This window comes from Carassius carassius, chromosome 25 (assembly GCF_963082965.1).
Source record: "Carassius carassius chromosome 25, fCarCar2.1, whole genome shotgun sequence".
NCBI classification, from domain to species: domain Eukaryota; kingdom Metazoa; phylum Chordata; class Actinopteri; order Cypriniformes; family Cyprinidae; genus Carassius; species Carassius carassius.
Window position 1 is genome coordinate 16,328,905 of NC_081779.1, and position 16,775 is coordinate 16,345,679.

The following is a 16,775-nucleotide window of genomic DNA, read 5'->3' on the forward strand; positions in this document are numbered from 1 at the left end:
CTGTTTTTTTATTTGTATCCTTTATTGTTTTCTATTGTCACTGAGCATTTTAGACGCCTTCACATTTTAGACACCTTCTGCGTCTTGCATTTTTGTAGGTGCCTGAAGGTGCCACTCTGAGTGCCTGAAGTTGAAAATAATCAACACAGAACAGAATAACATACACATTTTTACATTTATCTGACGCTTTTATCCAAAGCGACTTACAAATGCTATATATGTCAGAGGTCGCACGCCTCTGGAGCAACTAGGGGTTAAGTGTCTTGCTCAGGGACACATTGGTGTCTCACAGTGGAGTCGAACCTGGGTCAATTACACCAAAGGCATGTGTCTTATCCACTACGCCAACCCTTTAGATAGATAGATAGATAGATAGATAGATAGATAGATAGATAGATAGATAGATAGATAGATAGATAGATAGATAGATAGATAGATAGATAGATAGATAGATAGATAGATAGATAGATAGATAGATAGATAGATAGATAGATAGATAGATAGATAGATAGATAGATAGATAGATAGATAGTAGGGATGCAACAATACGGTTAGCCCACGGTTCAATACATACCTCGGTTTTTAAACCACGGTTTTCGTTTCGGTTCGGTTCTGATGGCTTGACATATAAGAGTGTATTTCTGTTTATTCTATGCTTAGGCAATAAGAACAGTAAAAGGTTAAGAAGAAAAAAAATATTTTTATTGCAATACTCCTTTATTTTACTTAAGAGCAAAGAAAAGCCCACTAGTTCCTAGTGTATTGTATAATATATATATATATATTTTTTTTTAAACAAACACACAGCTGCTGGTAGCCCATGTACAAACTGGGGAACACATAAATTCCTAAATTTTGAAAATAAGCATACATGTCAAGTTAGTAAACATAAATTGACCATTTCAAATAAACATACTTGTACTTCAGTAAACATAAACCATCTTAAATAACCTTAACAGTACTCCAGTACAGTTTCCTTTATTCAGAATGTAAAGTGCAATTTGACTTAGGTCAGCTATCTATTCTTGAATTTTGAGGTTCTTCTGTAAAAAGATAAGCCTGTCAACATTCTCTGCAGCAAGGCGAGAGCGTTTTGCACTTACAATGTCCCCGGCAGTGGAGAAAATTCTCTCACTCGCAACAGAGGTTCCTGGGACACAGAGGTGTTGTTGTGCAGCTTTTGCTACATGGGGGAACTTGCATTCATTTGTTTTCCACCATATGAATGGATCAGCATCCACATGAATACTGTCTGCTAACTTGTACGTAGTGACTTCCTCCTCAATGATCTGGGGAAATGGCTTACCCTGCTGTTCCTCAGTTTTGAAAAGCTCCCCAAATACCTCTGACATTGCGGTCTTCTTCTTGGGAGGAGGAGAGGATGGATTGTCTTCATCTGTGAAGGGCACAGGATTCTGCACTAGACCCTTTGCATCAAAGAGAATGATCCTTTAGTATAATTATTACACATATAAGCACACACAGCTCAGAACCACAACCACCTCCAGTGTAACATATGACAAATGTGAAATTATATTGATCAGTGAAAAGGACACAATATATAAAAAACATCTAAATAGATAAAACAATCAAAATAACAAACGATAAAAACCAAAAACAAATCAAATAGTACCTGCTGTTCATGCTCCAGAATTTCATGGATATTCCTGTAGAGCTTATCGCGAGAGTCTTCATCAAGGTAAGGCAGGGATTTAAACCTGGGGTCAAGGGCTGTGGCAATTTGGAGGTAATCATGAAGATTGGGGTCAGTGTACCTCTTTGCCAGGTCATTTATAATGGCTGCTTTGACTTCTTTGACTGTCGCACTGTCCTGGTCTCCTGGTGACATGGATTTGAGAATCATCTCTTTCAGAGGAAGGATCATTGATATAGTGGGGGTTGTTTCACTGCTCATGAGAGTTGTCACTGTTTTCAGTGGTGTGAGGACCTGAATCAGTTCTTCTGCAAGTTTCTGTTCACTGTCATCCAACATGGTTACGTTCTTGACAGACAGCTTCTGATCTTTGTCCAGTAAGGCAGAATAGATGGCGGGCTGCTGTTCTGTGTATCTTTCCAACATGTCATGTACTGTATTCCACCGAGTTGTGACATCATGAATTAACTTGTGTCTGGGCAAGTTTAACATCTCCTGCTTCACAGTCAAAACATGGTGGGCTTTGGTGCTTTTGTGAAAAAAAGTCACTATTTTTCTAACCCTCCCCAGGAGGCGGGACACTGTGTTGATTGACACTGCTTTTTTGGCTGCTAGGTTTACAACATGTGCAAAACAACTTATCTGTGGCCCCAGCCCATCAGCTTCATGGACTGCATTCACAATATTCGGAGCGTTATCTGTGGTGACTGGGAGTAACATATTTGGCCTCCTCAGCTTCCACGTATTCACTGCGTTTGTCAACTCTTCTGCCAAATGAGTGCTTGTATGACCTTCGTATAGGGGATGCGTTTGGAGTACAGCGCTTTTCATTTCCCAATCCGACATGTAGTGAACAGTTACAGTGAGGTAACTCATGGTTGCCCGCGAGGTCCAACCATCCGTGGTCAGACCAAGGCTCTGTGCTTTAGCCAATTCGTGCACAATACTGTTGCACGTCTTTTCATAGAGATCGGGAATTATCTCGGTGCTGAAAAAAGTGCGAGACGGTAGTCTGTAGCGCGGATCGAGAGTTTTTATAAGATGACAAAAGCCTGCATCTCCAGTCACCGAAAACGGCTGCAAATCTTTCGCAATGAACACCCCCACTGCCTTTGTTATTTTTATGTGTCTCTCGGAACCAGTTGGGTATGTATGCTGGAAGGATTCAGAGAGGGTCTGTTGTTTTTTGGAGGACTTTATTACCTGCTCTGCTATCCTGCCTTCAGACAGTGATATTGCTGGGTGATGGCGCCGCAGATGTGCAGTCATGTTGGAAGTGTTACCGCTTGAGTAGGCTACACGTGTAAAACAATGCTTGCAGACAGTCATTTTTTTGTTTACCGTTTTTTCTTCCTCGGCGTTATAGTCGACGGCAAAACCGAAATGTCTCCACACTACGGATTTGAAAGACGCCGGCGCTTCCTCGTACTGTAGCCTCACTTCACCGCCACTCGCCATGTTAAAGTGTGGATTGGAATAATGGTTCAGCGCCCCCTAAATATTTACTCGCGGGGAGGAGTTTCCTCCTCTCAGCTCGTAGACCAGGCACACACAAACAGTAAATTCGGAGAGAAATAAAACAAACTTAAATTTTTTAAACGTAAAACCGGAAAAACCGCAATTCACAAGCGCGTATTGAACTGTGGATGTCGTACCGAACGGTTCAATATTATATTGAGAATTGTGGCATCCCTAAATAGATAGATATTATAATTTTTTCATTGTAGGCCTCCCTTGTGGTGACAGAAATTTACAGTTGCTTGGAACATCCAGAGACTGCAATGAGGGAGGAGAAACAGTGGTGGCTGTATTAACTTACACCTTTGTCCAAGCTTGACAATGTGACAGTCATTGCCATTATGTCTGCATAGCATAACTCATTGCTGAGGTCCATCCACAAAATCGTTGAGTTCTGCACTGATCTTCAGTCATTCCTGAATATCAAAAACATGAAAAATACAGAAACACATTAAAGCAACACTGTAAAATATTCATAATTAAAAAATGTGTATGTTACATTTTGGTTTGAATTTTGATTTCTCAGTTCATGACCCCTTTAAGAGTCTTTTAATCTCTCTTTCTTAGAACTGTTACATGGCCTAATATGAGATGATGTGTACTGTATATAGGCCTGGATGTTTATACGGGACAGACATTAATCTCTGTTATGTAATAAAGCAGCATAAAGTCATGTCTACAGCCAGATTTAAATAAACAGCCATTTTAGTCTGTCGAAGAACATTTCTAATAAAACAGTGAACTTTTTAATTTAAAAAGACCAACATAAAATTGATTGCAAATGATATGATGTTAATATTCCACTTCAAACTTACCAGTCTGTGCAGGTGAAATATACAAAAAGGTAGAAACAAAGCAAGACAAACCACAACAACAAAAGTCTAAGATCCAGACTACAACTTAATTCTGGTACAATCTGTTAAACATTTAAAACTGTAATGGATATCTCTGTGATATTGTCTGGTAGTACAAACTCAGAAGAAGCAGAAAGTGGCGGTACAAAAGTGGAAATATCAGTAGTGTTTGAAAATGTAGGAAAATGTTGCATTGTGTCTCAAATGACACCTTCATGCATAATGCCTAATGTGGCGTGCTAACCTTCTGGCTGCTGGAGAGGGAGATGAATCCAAACAGCATGCAGAAATGGTAATGGAGGTGCTTTAGCAAAGGTTACCATCTCTCCACAGACCCAGCCCGTGCCGCTCCCTCACCTTCTTGTGTAAAAATCAAAGGATATGTTACATCGGAATAAGCTATAAATGCACAGAAGGTTCACACAGTCAACCTGCAGTGCTGCAATGAAAGCTGGGAAAACTATTTGGTAGACAACCTTGAATGTGTTTACAGCCATAAAATGTCTTTTGATTCATCATAGGAGTGCGAAGACTCATAAATTGTCCTCAAAAATGTTTTATCTTAAAAAAAACAAAAAAAAAAAAACAGAAGAAGACCATTATTATTATTATTATTATTATTATTATTATTATGCTAAACATTGTTCTATCCTAATAGTCCATATTTTATGTTCTTTCCTCACATTTAATAAACAAAAAGTGCAAAGGCTATTTTGAAATTCCAGTGCTGTCCTGAAACGCCCCCCTTCTAATCATTTAATAGTCTGATGGGGAAACGTGTCCACCGCTGTTGCAAACTTTCTGGAAATGATGAGTAACAGTTTTAAGGAGGAGCAGTAATGGTGCGTTCACTCTCACAGTATCAGAGATTCAGGAGTGATTAATGATAACAAATTTTCCATGGCAATTAAAATGATTAAAGCCAGAGGGCCTTTTTGCTGTTACTCTGAATTGCTCCAGGAACGAGGCGGCAACAAAGCTGCGAACCAAAATTGCATTAGTAGTGGAGGAGAACTGTATTAAAATGCAAATGTACAGCTGTTAATAGTTCTTCAAAAACCAATAATCCCCCACAGTCAGTCATGTGTCAGAATGGTTAATGGAAAAATATCCCAGAGGCACACAGGGTCCTTTTCCATTCTGCTTCTGATTAAAACAGAAATTCTGCAGAGGGCGAAAGCAGAGCTCAGAGTGGGATGGGATCGGCTGGGATGGCTTAATGTTGGGCAAGAGACCAAAACCCATTGTTCTGAATTTCCCTGACTTTAAGGCATGCTTTGTCCCCCCTGGGATGGCTGTGAAGTGCTAAGCAGGGAAAAAAAAAGCTACTAAATCTGATCTGGAGGTATTAAAGCTATTTATCATGTAGGTGTTTAGCGCATAATCTTTTTTTTGAGCAACCTTTGAATTAAATACACATGGTAGTCATGCCCCTCTGTGCGATGGAATCAGACGAAGGAGGGGGCGGGTGCAGGCGTCATAATTGAATAAATACTGTGTTTGGTTATCCTGTCACTTAATTATGATTTTGCCGCAGGTTGTGTTATAGAGATTGAAGTGTTCTGACCCACCAGCGGGAAAAATGCTATTCTGTCTCTCATTCCTGCACAGGAGGGGGGCTGCCAATATATATATATATATATATATATATCAGATTGTTTGCTGCAGTGTGTCAGTATTAAATATCAGTTTACATTTCAAAACAGTATTTTTGCCATTAACCGTAACAATCTCGTGAGATTTTTGTTTGCCCAAGGAATCTGACAGCAGCCAGTGCTCCACACAGAGATCTGATCTGATCATCATCCAGTCTGTCTGGAATAATGTGAAGAAACAAATTGAGACAGACTAAATTCAGAAGAACTGTGGCAATGTCTCCAAGACAAGAAACCTATCTGAAAATATACCTGAAGAACAATGCACAAGTGCACCTAGGACAAAAGCTTTTTTTAAAGCATAGTGTGGTCACACCAAATGTTGATTTAATTTAGTTAAGTTTATAGAAGTTAATTAATGAAATCTATTTATTATTATTTTTGATTGCATCTTCACTTTATAACATTTTTACACAAGTGCCTAAAACTTTGCACAGTACTGTAGCTTAGCAGGTTTCTTGAAGCGTTTTGGAGACATTGCCACAGTTCTTCTGGATTTAGTCTGTCTCAATTTGTTCTGTTTCTTCATGTTATTCCAGACAGACTGGATGATGGTGAGATCAGATCTCTGTGTGGAGCACTGGCTGCACAGAATCCTTGTGCAAACAAAAATCTCAATGGATTATTACATTTAATGGCAAAAATAATGTTTGGAAATGTAAACTGTTATTTCCTACTGACACATTACAGCAAAACATAGAAATAACTGACTTAAAACTATATGTTTTTAGGTAAGGTACGAGTGATTTCAAAACATTTCATCAGGTATATATATATATATTGTGGATATATTATTTACCTGATAAAAGATGCATTTGGTTTTGAGTCAAGCGCTTCATTGTAGTACTACGGTGAAATCTCTTCAGCGCACAGCACGAGCAGATCAAACAAAGCAGAATATTAATAACTATGACTGGACTGTCACACCCACACCATTATAATGAGAACACCATTATAATAAATCGCTGTGAATTTTTAGAGTTTAGCTGCTGTGTTCCTGCACATTATTTTGTGAAGAACGCGTCCCCTAAAAGAGTTCGCATTCAGAGCCCCGCATATGTTCATGTGCATAAGTCTTAATATTAACGTTATGTTGTATAAATAACAAAGCATATTCTATTCTATATGAAATTATGAGTTGAATCCCATTGATTAAAAACTTGCTATCAAATGCATCACTCTACTGGTCATCTTCAGCATGTGCCTCTCAAAACAGAAACGCAGAACATTAACTGCTAACCTTTTTGTACTAACGTTATAATGAGAGCACTATTGTAAAAAAAAAAAAAAAAAATGTTAATTGTTATGGTTGTGTTAGCATAGGCTACGTTCACACTGCAGGGCTTAATGCTCAATTCCGATTTCTTTTTTTTAATTCGTTTTTTTTTGCAAGGCCGTTCACATTTCCAATTGAATGCGACCTTTTGTGATCTCCTGTGTGAACGTGAAATGACCCAGAAGTGATCCGCATGCGCAGAAGAGTACTCAACGGCCAACGACGTCACTCGTTGTTTGCCGAAGTAGCTAAACATGGATGTCAACAACAGTGTAGTCAACAGCGGAGCTCGTTTAGCAATATTAAATTTAAGCAGCATCGTCCGCCATGGTTGTTGTTTATCTTCTCATTCCCGCCTACTTCAACGCAGAATTAAGACGTTTGTAGCGTATCAATGACATACGGGTTGGATACATGTGACCTGGCCGTTCAGACGGAGGTCTCATTTCAAAAGATCGGATACGTATCGGATTTAGGACCACATACCCAAGTGGCCTGGGTCGCATTTGAAAAGATCGGATCTGTGTCATTCAGACAGTTATCAGTTGATAAAACATTATTTATCCCGTTTATATCTGCAAGGTGTTCCACATTTTCCCTGTGTGTTAACATCAGTAATTATGGCTGTCGAATGTCTGACTTGACTCAATGTATTTTGCCCCGCCCCCAACATATGATTCGACTGTCAGTCGAATATCAGCAAGATTCGAAAATTCAGATTCAACTATGAAAATCCTTAGTCGGGGACACCCCTAATATATATATATATATATATATATATACACACACACACACACACATAAATAAAGCAGTATAAAAATAGCATATTCATTTGATGCACTGAAAAACTGCTACGTTTAATTTTCTTTGGTCCCTAACAGAGCATATATATATTCATCTTCTAGATTGATTAGAAATAGAAAAATGTAAGGCAAACTTCAGACAGCTCCAAAATTAGTCTTTCTTCAAAACCCCTGTGGACAGATGATGAAGACACAAACCTAGCACCCTCTTTAATTACTGATAAGTTGCGAGCCATCTAAACTCAATGGATTGTTCCTGCCGGAGGCCCTAATCACTTTACAGCGGACAGCTGGTCCTAACTGCTGGACTGGAGTGTTCTGTGGCAGTCTGAGCTTCTGAAAAAGACACTATCAGTCTCACCCGATCCCATTTCCACTGATAGTTTTTCTGCAAATGAAAAACCTCCTGTTTTAGTGGACTATACCAAACCTCAGCTGCTGTTAAAAATTAACTGTGTTTTGCTTTAAGGCTTCTATGTGAACATCCTCTACATGTGAAATACACTACCACATCCCTCACTAACAGTCTTTTTGCAAAGCCTGCAATACATTTTGAAATGCATAAAAAAATTCCATAACATTATATGTAAATACAGAAATGGGGAACTGTTAAGATAAGTGTGTAGAAAAATATGATTTTCATATCAGATTCTGAGAAACACACAATAACAAAGACTTCACCTGATAAAACTTTCAGTATTTTATTCATTTGTACATCTCCATCCCCTTGTTCTCCCTGAAAGTAAACATAATCATACAGATGATAAGTACTTCTAATATATATTTTTGACAGTTTTACAGCCCCTGTACAAGAGCATGGATTTCAAGGAGTTCACATCTACATCAGCAACATCAGTTTCTTTGTCCAAAGAACCCAAGAACAAGCATATGTGGAGCTGAGAGAGAGAGTGTGTGAAGTTTTGGGTTAACAGACAATGAGTGAAGGCATATACAGAAGCAGCTCCATCAGAATCAATTTATACAATACAAACCATTCATACAAATTGGCTCTAGGATATAGAATTAATTACATAACAGTGTATTATTATGTGACAATGAGCAAGCCCTCCAACCATTCCTGGATCTTATTGCACTACAGGACACAGCTTTGGCCAAACAATTCACAATTATTACAGTACAGCTTCCTTGTAATAGGTAGAAAACATGCTTGTAGTTAAGGCCTGCTCATAACCAGCAGAACAAAGCCATTCTCCTCGCCTTTGGACCTTTAGGCTGGGAGGAATAACTCAAGAATGTGTGGGGACTCCAGGGCTGTTCAAACGTTTGCAGGTGGAGGGAACATTGAGATTCTGATCGCGATTAATTCTCCTCCGACATCTCCTCTGAGGCAAACTACCATTTAAACGATAAAGTCCTACTGTATCTACACCCTCATGACCTCTTGGCAGTTCTAATACACATGTACATACTTATACAAATAAACTAATTAAATATTCTGAAACTCAAACACTTGCACATTTCTAAATAAAAACAGAACCTTACTGGACAAAACTGTGAGTGTACGTGGTCATACAAGCAACACCCCAGTGGTAAAATAATATTCTAAGAACATTAAAATATATAAACAATAAATTAACAATAATGTGTGCCGTAACTTAAAGGATACCAAGTGAGCAAACAAAAGCACTACATTATGCCCTCAAATGTAAGTTTTCATGTGGCCAAATACTCCTCTATTCTCAAGTCGTTTTAATAGATCTGGGCCATGAGCGTATGGTATGAGCGATACAGATAACATGTATTTGTTATGGATGGGAGAGGGCTCCATCCTTTGCCTCTCGTTGTCCTTCATGTGGGTGATACCAGTGGCTACCTTCAGCCAGAAGGGAAGTAAGGAGTATCGCTGTGGTAGTTATAATCTGGGCAGACTTTCTGCACAAGCTTGTAGTCGGTGCTGTAGAAGGAGATGTAAATGCAAATTACTTTGAAGGGCTTTGAGCAGAGCCAGGATACATGGCTTTGTGTCTGCTCTTGGTAACATGTCTTAGATGGGTCGAAGTTGCAGAGCGTGTTCTTGGAGCCCCTCTCAACTTTCTCGTACTCTATGCGGCAGTTGAAGGATTTGGAATCCTTGGAGTCAATGACCGACTGCTGGGCTGTCAAATCAAACTCAACGATTTTGCTCGGCGGGACCAGGCTGACGGACACGTTGCCTTGGCCCGTAGAGTTATGGCGGAAGAAGACGCTGAAGGTGCCATTGCCGTGATCGACGATCTTACCGGTGATCAGAAGGTTAAGCTTGACCGTTTTGATGTTGGAGTGGAAATCTCCCCAGCCAAACATTTTCTTGAACTTGCCTGTCTTGACCATTGGCCGCCGTTTGGCTCGAGGCCTGGATTCCTGCAGGTCCGTGGTATTCCTCAGCCAGTCCCACAGATCCTGCTCTGAGTAAGGCTCCGGAGTGTCATAGTGCAGGTCCAGGGCAGTTGCGTTTTCCTTTCCATGGAGAGTCTGTGATAAAAGTCGACTGATGGACAAGTCCTTACTGCTTTCTGTCCATATATGCTTTAGTGTCGACTTGGGGCTCCCTGATTTGAGCAGCTCCGACTTCCCCTGGATAGAACCATGGGCACTTGAAACCTAAGAAAGCAAGACGAAGAGGACGTTATTGAGCCATCTTAACCTTAAAGAGCTACAGAAGACATATAATGCAAAACAAGTGAACTTTTAATCCAGTGCCGCTTGACAGGAAGAAGGAATTAAATGGATATTACTCTTGATTCAGGAGATATTGACCCCTCACCCCCACACAATCATGTAGTCTCCTACTCAACAGACAGATCAAATGGATTAGGATGAGGGGGAAGAAAAGATAATCGATCGAGCCCGCAAGCTTCAATTTGCAATGTGTTAGCTGTCAGGAGCCATCCGGGAAATGGAACAGAGCATGGCGAATGAGAAAAAGAATACAACAATCAAATTTGCCATGTTGTGCGGCTGGACAGGGGATCTCTGCTGGCCCCCCTGATAATACCGGTGACTATTCTTTGAGTAAAGAGCTATTAACCAGCCACTGCTCCTTGAATTGATGATTGATGAACCACTGGGTTCTCTCCATTTAGTTCAGATGAGTGGAATTAGCTCCAAACAGGGCCTGGCGGAGTGCTGTGACATTGATTGCCTGATTTCTACTGTAAAACCTGACAGCAGATCCGTCTTGCAGTGGTTTTTGCATGTCGAGGGCTACCCCTGGGATCGATAGTTAGAAAATAAGGTCTCGCTACCAATCTGCTCGCCCCTTCGGACAGAATTGCCTCACAGTGTGTGCAAGAGCGAGGGTGATGCGGGTCCATTTTAAACACAGTGCTGGGTGGGAGCAAGGCCACGTGGCTCACTTAAGGATTGCATGTTGCGAACCTGAAAGGTAATCAATAGCTGACTTGAAGAGTGGTTCAAAAAGCATATATATATATTTATTTATTTATTTATTTATTTTTTAATTAATGAATAAAAACAAAACTCAACATTCATCTTTACCTGACAAGCACCCATACCAGTGATGAAGAACCCTAGGAAGAGAGTTTAAATATGTTTCCAAATATGAATATGATCATTACTGTCCTCATGTGTGGAGAAAGAGGCCTTGCCCTTTACTAAAAGAGAGTAATATGTTTTGTGCTCTGGGAGCATGATTAAAGACATAGTTATTATTTATTAATGACTAATTGCTAAAGGGGTAATACAAACATTCCAAGGCTGAGCAAGTTTCAAGGAGCTATTTGTGTGAAGTTCACTGCAGCCTGACCGACTGGGAGGGCACTTGCATTGATAAATGGATCAGTAAAGAGCTTGTTTTAACAAAATGTTGAGGGAAAAACATGTTTTCATGCTTATGTATTCATCATCTAATGTAATATAATGCAATACAATAAAACAATTGCAAAATGTTTAACAAGTGTGCTAGGTGATGCAATATACAGTCAGGATACAGTCAGCTAGTTATAATCATTTTAATATTAATAACTATATAATAATTTTTACTGCTACTATTACTACTAATTTTAATAATAATAATTTTCATTTATTTTATTTTGTAATCTGTTTTACATGCTTTAATTTTTTGTTCTTTTATATTTATTATTCTAAAGTATGAAACTCATTCATTCATTTCTGTAATGTACTTTGTAAAAACTGTTTTAAAAGATTCTATAGAAATAAAGCTTTATATACTAAACCTGGATGTCTTGTATCACCCTGAAAAGTTATTTGATAATGACCGGCTAACCTGCTTATTTGAACTAATTACCAAATAAATGGACATGGAATGACACTGAAGTTGAAATTAATTTACTGCAAAGAGATTTGTCAACAGTCAAACATGCAGTTTAAATGTCATTATACCAAAACATTTTATGGCAGAACGCTGCAATTTACAAATCAGAATAAAGCATTTCAGAAATTCATGAAAAGTAAGTAATTAATGAGTCTAATTATGTTTAGAATTTAAGCTCTTACATTTAAATAACAGCCAGTTAACAGGTCGCGTTAAATCCTGAAGCTTTCAATGAAAAACAGACCTGGCTTAGGTTTCCAACACTTTGCCTATGGCTAGTATTTTTCTGTCCACCTTTAGTGACCTTAAAAAGCTCACACATGGAGAGCACAAACAGCAAAATACTGGCCAGGAGTCAGTTCTCCTAGGCATAAAGCCTGCACACATAGCGGATATCTGAACACAAGCCTTGGTCTGTCCAGTCTGTCTTGCCATGACTGGCTTGGATCCAGCCCGACTGCTCGAGCTTTATGGAGCCAGCTGCAGTGCTCACCTTAGGCAACAGTGCATCTGGTAAACAAATTTCGGGGGGGAGTCATGGCCAGGCCCTTTCCACCTCACCCACTGACAGCCGGCCAGCCAGGCACAAACAGCTGGGCTCCCCCAGGCACTGCACTGCATCAGGTCAGCAAGAGCAGCATGTGTACACCAATCCGTGTACCTGGTGTAAGTCTAAATGAGTCTGCCTGCTTGAAGATCAAGGCTGGCAGATCAGATCATATTGGTAACATTCTTAATCCCAACAGCAAGCTGAACTACATCAAACATTATATATATATATATATATATATATATATATATATATATATATATATATATATATACAGTATATATACAAACATAGTTCATTCAAACAATACAGGATTCAGGACATCCTGTTCATCAACACTGTGAGTGGGCAAATAGATTTTTTTATTTATTTTTATGTACAGTACGGTGTGCCAAATTCTAATAGAAAATTACACACTGCAACATGGAGAATTATAAACGAAGTGAGCAGTTAACATCACTGACCGTACTTAACCTTGAAATACATGTTCTATGACTGCAATGCAGTACCAACCAACGGCAAGAATCAGACCCTGCTTGCTTAACATAATGCAGAGCTACATTTGGTCCTAATTAATGACAGCAGATTAAATGGAATAATTACGCAGGCTAATTTTGAAAATGCAATTACTTTATTGCCACACATTTGTGTTTCTATTTGAATGTTAATTTGCACTAATTAAGGTATTTATATGCATCAATAAGTCAACTACAGTGTTAGCTAGCATATTATTGACACATTGATTACATTGCCAGGGCTATTTACTTAGTAAGTGAAACATCACAGTGTGCTTATTCCCTACATTTCTGCAGGTGTCCATATCTGTAAAACTGGCCCATTAAAAGAAATTTATGTCTACAATGCAAAACAATATGCCAATGTGCCTCACTTTAACAACCTCCCAAACAAGTTTACAGCCTGGGACATGAGATAAGATGATGCATATCTTTTTCACCATCAGCAATTCACTCCCATCCACAACCTAGATGCTTAAACAAGGCACCTCATGCTGTGGCCGTCCTGAGAGAAATGAAAAGGAAAGGCAAAAATGAAGATGGATTTCAACTAAATCCACTTCTGCTAACAAAGCACTTGCAGCCCCCCTCCCCCCTCCTTCCTTCCTCACTGCCTGCTGCGTGCGTTTGGTTTGTAAGAGTGTGAGGCATTGCACAGGCCCATTAGCGGCATAACTAAGCACTGTGTTTTAGGATGGGCCGCTGGGCCAGAGGTATGCTTGCTGCAAGAGTTGGACAGCTGCTAAGCAGCCATGGAGTATCAGGCTGTGACCACACACTAGAACTGCCTAATAGTGTCATAAGAAGACCGTTAGACGCACCATTAAATCAGGCTGTCATGCTCATTGTGTATAACAGCCTGTTTGTGTTTGTAACAATGCCCATGGATTCCCCTGCAACAGAAGTGTGACACACATACCGTACAGAAACTGTTATGTATGCCCAGTTTGAGATGCACTTTGTGCATTTACAAATGTAATTATGAATTATCCAAATGAGAATATTAAAATGCATGTCTGTTTCAGCATGACAACAATTAATTTGAACACAATGGTGCTTGTTAATAGGAGCCGTTTACACAAAACATGTTCTTGCATTTACAATACAAGACAATTTTTCAACAGCATTTAAACGTGCAGCTAGCATGTATTTACATTGGTAACCTATTAAAGTGCAGTGTAAATTGTGAATCGTCCCCACTGGAGCCTATTTACTCAGAAGTCCAACTTTGAAAACATGGCGCTATAAATGTGACACCCAAAATCAAGAAGCAGCAAGATGCAGCACAACCAGCCCCACTGTGGCCCATTTATACATAATGAGTTTCTGTGTTTTAAAACATGAGTCACAGGGCAGTGGAATAGAAAAAAAAAAATGGCAAGTCTGGAAATGTGTTTATTTTAACTCAAGCACAACAGCCAAACACATTAGTCAAGTATGTGTTTGCATGGAAAAACAATGAAAAAGTTGTGCAGTCGAATGCAAAAATGTCTTCAGTGTGAACAGTAAGTTTTCAGGATTCAAAGATTAGTTTAAGGTAAACATTCTGTGTGAATAAAACCAGTTTTAGATCCAGTCATGTGACTCATATGCTACACTCAGTACTCAGTTAAAAATTATTAAAAAACATTCAAAGCTGCTGTCCATTGATACATATTTGACAGATGAACTTGGTCTTCATAGGTTTGTGTCTTATCAACGGTTGTTTGAATCAATGTTCTTTGTTATGAACATTGCCATCTTTTGGTCACTACAGGTGAAATTCACCTTTATGTAGTCTGAGAACAAAAAGGGCACTTGTTCATACAATTGCAACTAAAACAGCCTACTGTATATAGACTATTGTAAAACATTTGAGACTCACACCCATTTAATACGGTTCTCAATCCCAAGCACTGACTGTGTGAAAGCATTCATTTAACAGCACAATACACTGCTGAAATACAGTAACATACAGTACAAGCTCTTACAAGGCTGTTTGAAAATTAAAATGACATATTATGGTAAGATTACAGTGAACTAGACAGACTCTTATTTTAATAATGCAAAGCTCCTAAATCCACCAGATTAGGTAATATCTAATTACACATGCAAGAGCTGGTCATTCGGACTGCTTTCAGATCCAATACCGTTAGCTGTTCCATCTTTCAGCCAAAGTTTCTTTACAAACTCTCCAACGCAATGTTCCTCATTTATAAAACAATCAGCTGTTAAATGTATGAACAAGATATTAATTATACAACGTGATTTGGGATGCCATTAAAAAGAACCCATTCACTTCTTTCTAGTGCCAGAGGTACTTTTTAAGTCTGTAAAGAGATGCAAACAAGCTGTTTAAACTGGACACCTCAAAGCGGTCTTCCATTTGTCCTGTTATCAGGAGTAGCTCAATCGCATGGACTATGTTTACTGTATGCATCTGTATACTGTATACACTGTAATGGTTTCTATTTGGTTTCTCGCATCCAGTGTAGGCAAGTGTCAGCCGTCAAGTGACTTAACCCCTAGTGGGCCTATGGTGTGATTATTTATACCGTATTTTTCTGACTATAAGTCGCACCTGAGTATAAGTTGTGTCAGTCCAAAAATACGTCATGATGAGGAAAAAAACATATAAGTCGCACTGGACTATAAGTCGCATGTATTTAGAACCAAGAACCAAGAGAAAACATTACCATCTACAGCCGCGGGAGGGCGCTCTATGTTTATTAGGGGTAGACTACAGGAGCACTGAGCAGCATAGAGTGCCCTCTCGCAGCTGTAGACGGTAATGTTTTCTCTTGGTTCATTTGTCTTAGTTCATTTCTTTTGGTTCATGTCAAATTAATTTTGATAAATAAGTCGCACCTGACTATAAGTCGCAGGGCCAGCCAAACTATGAAAAAAAGTTTATAGTCCAGAAAATACAGTAATTATTCATTCATACCTGGCTCTGGAGGCAAAATTTCTTATGAAAATGTATTTGACTGTGTGACATCCCACAATCAGGGTCATCACAAACAGGTGGAAAAAGGGGGACAGAGTGCAAAAGGCCAGAGGCTAAGAGGGGCCCACAATGATGTCCACTGGGGGGCCCAACTGAGATCGTCGGCCAACACACCCTCCCCTCCTTTGAGGGGCCCCATTGGAAATTATTTGAAATTATCAAATGAGTTGTTTTTGGAGATCGGTTACATTCTTTGTTTATAATGAGAAGGACGTTTTAAATTGGATGTTTTAGGGTGCTTTCACACTTGGTTCACTTGCCTGGTCCGAACCAGAGTTCGATTGCTCCCCCCTCCCCCTGCCCTCTCTGGACCACGTTCAAATTATTTTATTTGGGTCCAAACCGCGGTTCGCTTGCGTCATTAAACCAGCAGCTGTTTACACCGTTGCTTAGTAACGATGGTGCAGGAGAAGGCAGCAAATGCATAACATTACTCTCTGCACTTTTATTTATTTTTGTTTTTGAACCTTTCGTTTTGTTTACAAAGCTTCGGTACATAACGGCGATTGCGTCTGTTTTACAAATGCCCTGCAAATGCTCTAAAGAATGCTGAAAGTGAACAGAAATTAGATATACAGCTCTCTGCTTGCGTGTAACACACACACAAACACACATTTTCATCAAATAATACGTCATTATTAGCGGTTCACTTCCACTATTTGGTACGATT

At 39.3% G+C, this 16,775-nt stretch overlaps 2 protein-coding genes across 2 annotated transcripts in view; both read right to left on the reverse strand.

The window, feature by feature from the left end:
- Nucleotides 1–956: 956 nt before the first annotated feature.
- Nucleotides 957–3,112, reverse strand: LOC132104809 (E3 SUMO-protein ligase ZBED1-like). The gene is made up of 3 exons (XM_059510343.1): nt 2,551–3,112; nt 1,634–2,088; nt 957–1,427 (listed from the first exon to the last, which is right to left on the reverse strand). Exons 1-3 carry the CDS (start codon nt 3,110–3,112, stop codon nt 1,020–1,022), a joined length of 1,425 nt encoding a protein of 474 aa, XP_059366326.1. The 3' UTR covers nt 957–1,019.
- A 5,324-nt stretch (nt 3,113–8,436) lies between these two features.
- The window catches only part of LOC132104296 (neurexophilin-1), a 30,084-nt gene continuing 21,745 nt past the window's right edge, over nt 8,437–16,775 (reverse strand). Inside the window, exon 2 of the mRNA XM_059509668.1 lies at nt 8,437–10,361. Within this exon, the coding sequence (XP_059365651.1) occupies nt 9,597–10,361 (765 nt within the window). The 3' untranslated portion in view covers nt 8,437–9,596. The remainder of the gene's footprint in view (nt 10,362–16,775) is intronic.